Consider the following 13,323-nt stretch of genomic DNA (forward strand, 5'->3'; position numbering starts at 1 on the left):
GGGAATTCACCCATACACGTTCGCCCAGGCCTAACACATGTGTGCATTGAAGGACAAGCTGTCAGCTTCCCTGAACCCAATTTACCTACAAAAGCTTGTAACAGAAGAAGTCCTCTGGAACTCTATAGCTTGCACCTTATCCTGCCTGCCTACAGCAGGCCACTGATGCCCATTGTCCCTTTCTGATTCTGAGACAATCTCTTACCTAGATAGGGAAGGACTGTTAAAGCTTAAGGCTCACTGTGAAAATATTACATGTGTTGAAAAGTGCTTACCTGCTTATTTTGGTCTTGTAACTATAGTTAATTCCTGAAACAGAATAGTCTACCGGGTTTACTATAAAGTGGTTTTTAGTTACCTTGAATTGCATACTGCCATTCTATAAGTGTTTCACACTCTGGTTTACTTACCAGAAACATTTCATTGGTGTTCTATTGCATATACTGCTTATGAATAGTACTTACCCTTCTGAAGAATTCTCTTTGCCTGTGTGTATATATAAAATAAACCATTATTGTTATATAACTTCCAGAGTGTGTAAGTGTTTCTTTGAGCCATATGCATGCTACAATTTCTATGTACCTTCCTACAGCCCTCTCTCCCTCCTAAGATAAGCCTGGCTGCTCTGTCATAGCTACCACTACCTTGAGTAGTACAGCCCTATACTAGACATTGGAGCACTGTATGCCTAAGGAGAGTGTCTTGTAAGTCCCAGGTTGGTGGTGTGAAGAATCCTGCAGATCCCTCACTGAAACTCTGCCTAAAGTCTCCTCCCAGGAGTCCAGGGGAGGGCGTCCACTTTGTGATTGCAACCCTGGGGGTGGTGTCCTGTGGGAGGATCACCTGGGTGGAGACAGGGCCCAGGGTAGTGAGGAGATTCCGTGGGATGAGACGCTGTATTTTTCCTCTGACAAGGAGATTCTTACCACTATGTCAGGAGAGGTCATGGCTTATTGTCATTTTAATAACTCTCAACCCCCTGTTAAATCTAAGGTGGTAAAACATAAGATTGCAACACCCAAACCTATTATAATAAAATAAATTATCATCATTTTGGTCCCTAAAAGCAAATGTCTTCCTCAATACCAAGGATACACTACAAGGAATAGAGAAAGTGTTTCCTTTTTTTTGCCATCTTCCTCTAATAATGTTAAAACCTGCAGCCCCTTAAAATTACTAAGGGAATTCAATCTACCCTTAAAAATACACAAGTGGCAACATCTGACTTTGAGAACGTAAACTACATGTCCCAGAATCCCATAGACACTGAGACGAAGAAGAGGGTTGAAGAGGCATGTAGATGTAGAAGACAGGCAATTAAGCCTAATGCCTTTGCAAGGATCAGGCCATTGACATTAATGTTTTGCACCTGAAACCAATTGCCCCAAGAAGCATAACAGGCTGCAGCAGTAGGTGAAGAAGGAGGCAGCTGGAGAAGGGGCTGGAGCAGGAGTTTGAAGGCTGGCAGTAGTGGCAGAAGTAAAAGAGCACGAGGCTGGCAGTTCTTAAGGAAGTTTGATCACTTAAAGGACGCCGGGACGTAAAGACAGCAGATTTCACCTGCAAGTTCTGAGAGGGTCCTGTGTTCACAAACCCTGCCCTGCTGTGGCTGCACTGAGAAAGATGTGCTCAGAGTGGAGGTTTTATTAGGTGCGCCTAGTGGCTGTAATTGCAGCGCTGTAACTGTGCTGAAGCCCAAGGCCCGCAGCAGAAAGCAAGCCAAGGGAAGAGGTGCAAAGAAGACTCCCCGTTGGCATGGCCGGACCTGAGGCACCCATGCTGCAGAAGTGTGGGGGTACCAAGTGTGCCAAAGCCGTAGTAGAAGTAGAAATCGGGAAGGTGAAGAAGCCCACAACCGCAGTGTTCCTGAAGCCGGCGAGTGAAGCTTGGTGTTCAGGTTCACTCCAAAAACCTTGCCGGTAAATGTTACTAGCTCTAAAGTCGCTCTCTCAAGAGTAGAAGCGAGTATAACCTGTTTGTTGTTGTGAAAAGTATTTCTGACAATGCAAATATATCACGCAAACTTCTAGTAAAAGTCACAGTGCTCGTATAAGAAGAAAAGCATCTAATTTTCCATTGTTAAACTATTAACATTTCCGGAGGGGTCGCATGTCCCTAATAAAAGAGGGAACGCTTGCTGAAACATTCCAAAAACCCTAAGGTTGACTTTCACAATTGTTAGAAGCATTTACAACATCAAAAGAAGGTCGTGTGTGGCCAATTGTGAATCCCGTCAGGAGTTAGAACGCATCTGTGATAATACGTGGGAATACAAGCATTTGCAGCTATTTAAGGATAAAGATCTACCTGCAAGAGTGGTCATGGTTACCTACATCTGTTTCTCCTTTGAAGACTGAACATTATAACATTAGGAATAATCATTCTTTAAACCTAGAAATGGTTGTACTAAAAAGAACAAGCATTAGCCAAGCCAAGAGGCAAACCCTTTCTATAGTGAAGCAGGCTCTGTTTAAATCTATCCAACTGATTTGCAAATTTGTTAAAAGTCCAGTGTCCTCTGATACAAGTGTGGCATTGTTACCCGAAGTTGGAAGTGTGGCAATACAGCTTCAGGGAAGCTACTGGAACCAGTAAGCTATGAATACAGCTGGGGAAGGGAGCAGGGTGCTTGTAAGAAGATTGAGCAAATAATCTGTAATGCTGAGACTGCACAAGTTGAAAGAAAGCCAGTCTTGAAGCAGAAGCAGGTTACACATATGGAAGTAAAGCAGACATAAGAGGCAAAGCGGCTGCCCTTTTCTCAGAGTATAGGAAAGAAGAGGGCCTTGCCTTCCTGTCTTTAAATGTCTAACAATCCTGACGTACAAAGTTGAAGAAGAAATATCAGAACTGTGGTTGTGTATACTACTGTCAGTGGATGTTTTATGAGGTTGCTTGAAGCAGTGGCATACTGTGAGACAAAGGAGTATTTTCCCATGGTAACAGTAGCAGAAGGGTGGCTATCACGAGAAAGCAACAACCCAAGAAGAAGCACCCTGACAATTATACCAAATACACTACAGGGGTCATAATCACTTGTGAAATTGTAGAAGGAAAGGTTGTTAATCTATTCTTTGCAATGTGGCAAAACAATCTTGGAAAGAGGTAATCCAGGATTACCATTGGTGCTATTTTCTTGGCTAGAATTGGAAAGGTATCTTTTCAAATGAAAGCTGAAGAGCTGTTACCAGTGGATTTTTGTTTGATGACCTTCTGTTTTAGTTGGACCTTACAAGAACTGGTTCAAGACTTTTGGCAATCCTGGGTGAGAGATTTACCCAGGATAGGTGAAGGTCATCCAAATACGGGTTAATTGTTGTTTATTCTTTTATGCTGTTTATGAATTACTTTGAATGCTATGTTATTTAGTGTGGGGGCCAGTTTGTATATGTTAGGAGATATTCCCTTAGCCTTTAGACTAGGTACAGAATTCCCTGATAGAGCTGGATTAGCGAGGAATTGTTTCAACCTTTTTTTCTTTAATAAAACATTTAATTCTGAAAAACCTACATGCAGTTATCTGCCTCGAACTACTGACCCCCCTCACAGTGGACTTTAGAAAAACCACCTAACAGGCGGTGATGGAATTACCTACGCATTCCTGCCGTTTTTACCTGCACTGCCATACTTGTAATGAGGACCATTGTCTGGCTGAGATGGTGATTGGGATCAGACAGTCTAAACCTCTGTTTCCACCAGACAAGGTAACCAATGTACTAGCTCAAGAAACCTGAGTGGGTCTCTGGGAAATGTATGCCCTTATACAGTGTTTTCCAACCCGAGAGGGCAGGCAGGTGGGAAAAACGCTTTTCGGACTACACCCCCCCCTTTGCACAAGTAACCTATTTGGATGACCAGTGCCCCCAAAGGTAAGTGTAGCTAAAAAAGCTTTGCTTACCGATAAAGACAGGAAAGGATTCAGGGCATAGCAAGTAGCTGGTTGTTCCATTGTTGTCAAAGAAAGTAAAGTTACAAATAGAAAAATATCTGACAGTATGGCAACCAGTACAATATAAACAGAAATTTTGTAGTTTTTACTGTTGCATACTAGAAACTCATGGGGTCGGCAGGACCAGAAGCTCTTAACTTGTTGCGTATGACAAGATACAACAGCAGCTGACGGACATCAGCACGCAGTGCAAAAAAGATCTTAGAAACAACTGTCTAGCTAAAGGGGGGTACTGTACATTTCACTGAATCCAATCTCACCTAATCTGAAATCTTCGAAAAGTCTTCTAATTGTTTAGGTAAGTGGGTACATTTTAAAACATAGATGGGGCGTGGGGTACGGGGATAGGATGAGGTACATGGAAGTGATGGGTCTCCCCATGTATTATAAAAATAGAAATTTGAAGAAAACATTTTTGGAAGATTTCACCTTTAGGTGAAGTGGATTCTGTGAAATCAGGGACATCCACTGAAGGGTGCCTAGGTGTACAAGTCGCAACTCTGGCTGCCGCATTTTTCAGCGCCTGCAGGCACTGCAAAAGGTATGCAGGGTGTGCCAATAATAGGGGGTTGCAATAATGCATGGTAGATAAGATGAGAGAGGATACAACTTAAGCGTGACAGTGAGAGGGTAGATAGGGCAACATTTTGCACACAGCTTTAAGCTGAAAAAATCCTCTTTGGCAGATAGCACCGATATGAAGGTCAGAGGATAAAGAGGTTATTTTAACGCCCAAATTCTTCTCAGAGGAGACAGGGATAGGGCAGGAGCAATGACTGGGCGGCCAGAAGGCTAGCGTCCAGAAGGCTTTAGCAGAAGGGGGCCCCACCACCAACACCTCAGTTTTCTCCCTGTTCATCTTAAGTCAATTGGCTGACATCCATACCCCCATAGCTTCAAGAAAACTCTGAAATCTGGTGGCGGTATCGTGGACAGTGGGATATAAATGGACCAATATTTGGGTGTCGTCGGCATAAGAGTAACAACTGAAGCTCAGTCCGCGTTTGGATATAGGTATTAAACAGAACAGGGGAGAGGGCAGAGCCCTGAGGAACCCCACATAGAAGTGAGGCAGGTTCAGAACAGAAAGGGGGCAAAGAAAGGAGAATAACTAAGAGAGAACAGCACCCGATATGCCTGCCATGGTGATGCGATCAAGTAGAACCGTGTGGTTGACGGTGTCGAAAGCAGCGGAAAGCTCAAGGAGAAGCAATGCTCTGACCTCGCCTTGATCATAAAGCAGAGTACGATCATCGACCACCGAGACCAACACACTTTCTGTGCCCCGCTGAGGGCAGAAACCAGATTGGGATGAGTGAAAAAAGGTACAGTTTTCAGGAAAAGAACTAAGGAGTCGACTAGCTAGAGTTTCCAGAAGTTTCATAAGAAAGAAAAGAAGGGAGATGGGCATCCAGTGTGGTTTTTTTTTAAAAGAGGGATCACAAGGGAGTGTTTAAGAGAGGACAGGATCAGTCCGGCGGAGATGGGGTTATTCATGGCAGTAGTGAGCAATATGGGTACAAACAACCAGAATTCTCCTATTTTTCCCTCTTGTCTTTCAAAATAACACTGAGAGTTATGCTACATACTGGCCACATTCATGAATGTGAGAACTTCATTAGATTAATCCTTTAGCAGCATACTAAAATTAAGGGGAGGTGCAGAGACTTCCAGCGTCACAAAAAGGGAATGTGTTATGTATGTCTGCTCCCATTGTTTTGGTTAGAAGTCTAAATATTGAATTCCTATTCCAAAAAATAAATCTAACTTCCATAACATCAGGAAATGAGAAAATAAAGATTGATTTGTGTGTGGTCTTTCCCATCCTCGAACCACACTTTAATTTGTACATTCACCACATGAAAGTGAGTATGTTTTGCACTCACATTGCTGTCTTGTATCCAAACAGTAACCTCATCATCTGCAATGTCCTTGTTTGTGGCTGTCTTAAGCAGATCGTTTGTTCTCTCCTCGTGCTGCTGTACTGTGGAGGTGCACTGGCTGCAATAGTCTTTATACCTCTTCCATAGCTGGAGCATGGCCTTGCTGGCATGGAGCTGCTCTGCAATTTCCTCTAGCAAGTTATTCCACCTAGCAATGGTAATTGGGAAGATGGTTAAGTAGAGTAAGGGAAGATGTAAACTCAATTGCCTAGCATTAAATCAAAACATTGCCTTTCAACAAAATATCACATATAGAGTAGTTTATGTCAGCTACCATAATTTACAGCTGATAGTGCTGTAGTTGCACATACCTTCGGTGCTGGCAATTGTCATAGCTCATACAATTACATTGTGTTTTGGGTTTCAGCTTTTCACACATGTACTGATGAACTAGCAGTTTTTAGCCAGCATTCAATATCGGAATATTTGAATACTAAAAAGCAATGTTGCCTGGGGTGGGGATGCACTTCCTCTGACCTGGTAGCCCCACATTCATTAAACAATCTCTTTCAACAACCTATAGATACAATTTTAAAAAGGAAATAACCCAAGAAGAAGATAGAATAAAATATACTGTCCATAATATATAGATGGACTGTAGCCTTCACCTGATGGTAAGCAAAGTTACTGCCCATTTCATCCCAAGTGTTTCTTAAACTTAGCTCTGTCGTGGGACATAGCAAAGTTCCTGGGGCTTGTGGCCAATAAAAATACATAAACCTCAGCCACCCGTCTACCTGGCTCTGTAGTCATTGTAAGCCACTTTGCAAATTCAGTGGTGGCAGACTGTAGCAAAGTACTGCCCGAAAATAAGGCACACCATAAGCAAATCCTCTTTTGGGTGCTGTTTCACTTGGCTGCTTGTTGAACTCTCCAGCATCGGCAAGGATCAGGATGCAAGCATGACACACAAGGGCACAGATCCTTCAACACTTAGGGTGTCAAGCCTTTTATCCACTTAGGTGGAGATGGATTAGCTTTGTAATCCGCCAATGACCACTATTAAAACTGGGATGAATGCATCCCTCCTGAATTTGTTTTAAATGCTCATGTTATTGACTTAAGTGTAACACTGTCTCTCTCCACTTAACAACAGCATCCCATTTGTTTTACTGGTATTTGCCCTTTATAATTTACCTTCCATAATTTCCCCACCATAAACTGGGAAGAAGGCTCTTGGAAAGATCTACAGGAAATATGATCTGAGAACAAGAGGGTGTTACAGAGATCAGAAAGACAGAAATATAAAGAAGAAAGGACCAGGAGGGATATGATAGTCTTCTGTCTTGAGCGAAATGGGTGTCAGAGGCCGGGGGGAGGCCTCAAAAGAAGGAAATGCTAATAAATAGACAAGCCCAGGAGAGATTAGAATTATGAGCACTCCCTAGCAAGGCCCATATGAGAAAGGATCGTATATGTTATGTTTATTTTTTTTACAGAATAGGGCTGGACATTGATAGCATATGTTCAGAAACATTTGTATTGGCCAAACTTGGAGAACACTTTATTGTAGCATAGGATTAGGCGGGAGGCTAAAGGAACGTCCAAGAGTACATTTGAATGTATATGTTGGCCATCATCTTTGTTACTAGATTAGGGCATTCATGGATAGACCAGGACTTGTAAGATTAGGTTTAAGAATTTGTGTTGAAAGAAGGCACTACCCCCTGAAGTGATGGGGGTACCCGAAAAAGCCCACTTTGAGTTATCCAATCATTCACACTAATTGACAAAGTGATTGCTTCTAGATAATTTCCTTAGTTCCTAAAGGAGATTATCCAACCCAATAACTTGTAAGATTTAAGTTAATAAAGGGATGTGAAACCTCATCTTGTGATGTACATTGTGTCATTGCTCGACCTTCCTAAAGTACCAAAACAATTTCTTTGCTAAGTAAATACTTTAAATAACTGCCTTACTGTAGATGCTGGGCATTATGTCACACATAGAAACAGATTGTGTGTACACAGGGCTTTTGCGCGCCGGTCAGAGCAAAGAACAAGAACACATATGGAAATAAATAAAAAATCCCAAGTGCACCATCGTTCCTTACCGTATATTAACCTCCTTTAATGTATTGGTGAGAGTTTCGGTCACCGGAGGGTGGCAGTCTTTTAACAAGTGATTTGTCATTCTTCCAAACTTCTGCAGCCCACTCTCCTGTTTTTCAAGCTCATCATGCAGACTCTGAAGAAAGACGTAAGAAAACAGGAAATCCTTAAACCTGGGATTCACCCAAATTTCATCTCTTGTGGTGACAGGTACAAACTAAATCATAATTTAAAACCCCCTGGGCACTGACTTAGCGGTTGCTCTTGAGGTTTCCATACACATTAATTAGCCAATGTGTGCTCTATACCAAGTATTCCCTTCTAAACCATTGGCACATGGATCTCAGCCCTTATATTTCAATTTGACTTTTTGTAATGATTAAAGGATGCTGAGTCCAAGAACAACTCTACAGCCACATGTAGACAAGATGACCTTCATTCATCAGTTACAGGTAAGCATCATTAGTAGTTGTAAACATATCTGCATTAAACCACCGTCACATGCTTCCTTCACCCAGCCATCTCTTCATCCGTCATTCTTGGAACATACATTTCTAGCATGCACACATTATTCACTCAACATTCCACAGCATCCCTGACCTCATCAGCTACACTTCTCAGCAGGCATAAACAACAATGATGTCAGATTAACACAATTTGCAAAATCACTATAGTTGCATATAAAGAAAAAAAACATTTCCAACATTAGAAGGTCCAAAATGCATTATTAGAATACATTTTTTTTTTAAAATACTGAGCTTTCCTGTTTAAAAACTTCAAAACTGCCAATTCACTGCTAGATAAGAAGCCTTTATCTTGCCACATAGCAAATACATTCTTCTATCCAAGGACACTTTTCTCATTAATCAGATCCACTTTCTTGGTTTGAATAAAATTAATAAAAAATGTAAAAAGAAAAATAATCAGATCCACTTTCTTTCACTACGGAATGAATGTTCTGTCAGGAGACTTGTTATGACTCTCAAACAAGCTCATGCAATCAATTCAGACAGAACCTAATATTGCAAGTACGAGGCTAATGCAAACAGCAGTTTGAACCATTCACTGTGGGTCTTGCTTAGTGGAATTAAAAAAATGGGCAACGAGGAAACACACAACGATGTAACCTCTCCAACAACTCTGAGTATTTTCATGCAGGCTGCACATTTAAAGAAACTTAATCTAGAGGATATTCATTAGAAATAATTTTCTGATAAGTACTCATTCCAAGAAGAACAGTCTGGTACACTCATGTTGTTCTATTATGAAATACTCCTATGTAAAAGTGAAAGTGGACAAACCGCATCCCCATGGTTCCTGGCTTACTGCTTTGCCTAACGTAAAGAGCATTTAAGGAACATAAGTATGACCATAAACCATATATTTGATAAATGGCCTTGTGATAACATGGTTCTATGCTTGAATAACTACATAATACACATTTGGCTTGGTTCTCATTTAACTTTACAGAACACTCCCCCTAACATTAGAGTATTTGGAACCATGAATCATATATGCTGATTCTTAAGATGGATTTTCAAAATCAACACATAGTGGATTGTGAGGGCCAGCCTACTAAAGTGAACAGGAAAGACACTAAAGTCTTACCAAACCCAATCAAGGGTTCTTGCAGTGTGGCACTGCTTAGACTCAGGAGGGCTGTAAGAATAGTCTAGGGCTACAATGAGACGCAAACAGAGCACTCCAACAATTCCAGATATACAGACAAGTACGAAGAATGAATTAGTTACCTCTCTGTAATGTTCTTCTCATGGAACATACTTTAGAGTTAGTGGAAGTGTTCAGGGACTTCATAGAAGGCTCCCTAGATACGCTCCAGCGTTAGGACTGGGCAAATGGTATGGGCAAACTCCCAAAAACATCAATCACCACCCTAGTCAAACAGGAGCAACACAAGACTTTAGGCAAGTATTTCCCTCAGTCACACAGTACCCCAGCTGTGAGAAGCCTTCACGATGCAGCCAGCAGCACAGGATCTGGTCTCTGGATTATTGGCCGTGGTGTCAAATAGAGGATACTGGATGGGAAATTGTAGCAGCAGTTGACAGAAAAGTTTCCCAACAGAGGATTCTTTGGTTCTTCTCGCGCCTCTGTGGATTTGATGCTTTTTTCAACGTACCAGATGAAGAGCGGGCATTGCAGAACGCATTTGTCTCGCTTGCTCGGCCAAGCACTCTGGTGAGGGGACTTCCAAGGAGTGGAATCTTGCTTCTGGAGGTCCAGCAGGAGTTCAAAGTTTCAGCAGGATTCTTTCTTGGAAAGACATTGCACAGCACTCAGCCTTGAGGTCCCAGGGTATTGGCGGTTTGCAGCTCAGGAAGGTCACAGCTTGTCATGGGATGGCTCAAATTGTAGGTGTTCTTAAGTCTGATAGGTCCCACCAGTGTAAGGGTCAGAGTCGTCATCTTCAGGACTCCTCTGTCGCATGGAAGAAGGGGTCAGCACAGGCAGCGGTTACACAGCAGGCATCTCCGGTCGCTGGAATCTGATACAGGTGTCTTCTCTTCTTCCTCATCGGATTCAGCTCCAGTGGTCGACTTATCTTCAGCTTCCAGATCCAGCCCATTTATCCACGAACCCAGCCAATCAGCAAACATGCTACATTCAAACTTTGGGGGGTGGCTGTCCTTTAGGTCCTTTTAGGACAGCCAGCCTCCCAGTTAGGACTGGATCCAGGCAGACATGCCTGAAGATAAAGTGCTGCAGAGTTGTGGACTTTGCCCTTGTATCCTGTATTCACAGACATTCTGGAGACTCGGCGGGCTACACAAAGGGTTCCAGCTGAAGACAAAAATCAAACCAGGACCTCCCACTCCCAGGATGGCAGAGGAAGGATAAGCACACTAAAAATGGTGAAAAAAGAAAGAAGCCACCATTCTAGATGAATGGTGACCCTTCGGTGCATTCATGCGGCTGGGTTGACAGCCTGCAAGTAAAAATCACACTAAAGTCAGTAGAACACGTCCACTGCCACCAGCCATACTTTTATGCTTGTCACTGTAACAGAAATGTTAGACGAGCAGTGAGAAAGGGGATACAGTGGATCCCCTCAGCACTGCACATGAAGTGGGGTGTGCTGATCTCACAATATAAAATGTAAAGTGGATAAACATATCTCTCTCTACCCTGGAGAACACGTGTTCTGCAAGGTAATTAAGGAAATGTAACAGAAATGTGGCAAGAGCAGTGAGAAAGGGGATACTATGTAACACAGCAGCAATGGGGATTGTAAAAAGGATAAAAAGTATCCTTCTACCCTTGGGAACATTTGTTCACACAAGAAACCCAAGAGAAAATAAAAAAGAAAGCCCAAAGGACTCCCCAGCTACACTGCACAGAAAGTGCTGTGTGCTGCAATAATAAAATGCAAATGCCCAGAAAGTTATAGGAAAGTATAATTCCCAAAACAAAGAATGGAGAGTCACAAAAATGACTACCATGAAAAGAGTAAAAGAAAGGGTGAGTGGGGAAAAAGGTTCCCACTCACTCCGGGGCATAGAAAAATTATTCACAAGTCCAGCAAAAAGTGCTGGGGCTCTCACAGGTGAGGAAGATTTTGCATAAATATTAAATATCTAACCCGAGGAAACTGCTGCTGCTCCTCAACTTATAATTCTGAGTGGATGTTGTGTGTCATGGAAAGTGATACGAATGATGGCTGTGAGCTTTTCGGTTAGAGAACACTTTTACTGGTACCCACATGATTATTTTAACAGAAAGTTACCCATAAGGCATCACCTGGAGAGATTATTTCGTTTCTCTTCTATAGCCCCCATTCTTCTACAGGAAAGAAAGAAAAGAACAAGTTACTTCTTACCTTGTAACGTTCTTTCGACGGGATGTTCCTCCGACGTATTCCTTATCTTTGATAATCTGTTTCCAGCTTGCTGGCCTCGGAAATTTTTTCTGTAGACGGCGCTGCGCGTCGACGTCCGCCGAGTCGATGTCCCTCAATGGCCACCATATCAGCACCGACGTCACAATGCCCATAAAAAGCCATGCGCTGCGTCCGTTGCTCAGTTCCGTTTTGTAGCATAAGAAAAGTCATGCCTGAATTGGTTATTGACCTTGAAGGAGCGTAAGCTGCAACCACAAGCGAAGTATTACTGTGGGGATGGATGGGAGGGGCGATAAGGAATACGTCGGACGAACATCCCGTCGAAAGAACGTTACAAGGTAAGAAGTAACTTGTTCTTCAAAGGGATTGTGTCCTCCGACGTATTCCTTATCTTTGATAGACTCCCATAGCAGTGGCATGTAATTGGAGGTGAGAGTAAGAATGTTATGTATCCCTTTAGGGATGGACCGAATGTAATACGGCCTTGCCAAATCTGGTCTCTTGACTAGTGGAGGAATCCAGGTTGTAAAATTTTGTGAATGTATGTGTGGACGACCGTGTGGCAGCCGCACATATGTCTCTGACCGGTACCCCTCTTTGGAGAGCCGAAGAGGCTGAGATACCCCAGGTTGAATGAGCCCTAAGATTCTGGGGTGGCTCTTTCCCTGCCAGTTTGTAACATTCCAGAATGGCCAAAATAATCCTCCTGGAAATGGTTTGTTTTGTTATGGGTAGTCCCAACTTGTGACCTGAGTATCCTACAAACAGTTGGTCTGCTTGCCTGATCCTAGCCATTCTGCTGATGTAAAAGCTGAGAGCTCGCCTTGGTTCCAGCCTATGTAGCCTTTCTTCCTCTTTCTCCGGATGGGGAGGAGGGTAGAACGAAGGTAAGGTAATTTTCTGAGTAATATGAAATTCAGAAACCACCTTTGGGAGGAAATTAGGCTTCACCTGTAGGACAACTTTGTCCTTGTGGAAAATTGTATGTGGGGGTTTAGAGCAGAGAGCTTGTAGCTCGCTCACCCTCCTAGCAGATGTTAGTGCTACCAATAGGACAGTTTTAAGCGTGAGAAATCTCAGCGAACAAGAGTGAAGTGGTTCGAATGGAGTGCCCATTAGGAAGTTGAAGACTAAATTTAAGTCCCATAAGGGAACCTGGAATGGTTTTGGAGGATAAACATTAGTTAATCCCTTGAGAAATTTTATCACTAGAGGTAGTTTGAAATACGATGGTTCCTCCACAGTATGCTTGAAGAATCCTTGTACCTCACCCTTTCAGAAGCCAAGCGTGAAGGTTGAGGGTTCTGGTGTCTGGATGGAGAACCTGACCTCCCTTCTGCGAGAGAAGATTCTCTTTGAGTGGAAGACGGATTGGAGGGCAGATGGACATATCTAGAAGGTCCGGGTACCACGTTCTCCTGGCCCAGTCCGGGGCAATTAGGATCATGGTTTTCCGGAATCTTCTCAACCTCCTGATCATTTGAGGAATAACAGGGACTGGTGGGAACGCATAAAGGAGTG

General features: G+C 42.8%; 1 protein-coding gene across 17 annotated transcripts in view; it reads right to left on the reverse strand.

Moving 5' to 3' along the window:
- The window catches only part of SYNE1 (spectrin repeat containing nuclear envelope protein 1), a 1,651,720-nt gene that overhangs the window by 289,316 nt on the left and 1,349,081 nt on the right, over positions 1–13,323 (reverse strand). For all 17 annotated transcript variants that reach the window (XM_069606781.1, XM_069606782.1, XM_069606785.1 and 14 more), the window contains 2 exons: positions 7,946–8,079; positions 5,836–6,040 (listed from right to left, as the gene is read on the reverse strand). In XM_069606781.1, coding sequence (XP_069462882.1) covers positions 5,836–6,040; positions 7,946–8,079 — 339 coding nt within the window. The remainder of the gene's footprint in view (positions 1–5,835; positions 6,041–7,945; positions 8,080–13,323) is intronic.

This window comes from Ambystoma mexicanum, chromosome 4p (assembly GCF_040938575.1).
Source record: "Ambystoma mexicanum isolate Mex_15411 chromosome 4p, UKY_AmexF1_1, whole genome shotgun sequence".
In the NCBI taxonomy this organism is placed as follows: domain Eukaryota; kingdom Metazoa; phylum Chordata; class Amphibia; order Caudata; family Ambystomatidae; genus Ambystoma; species Ambystoma mexicanum.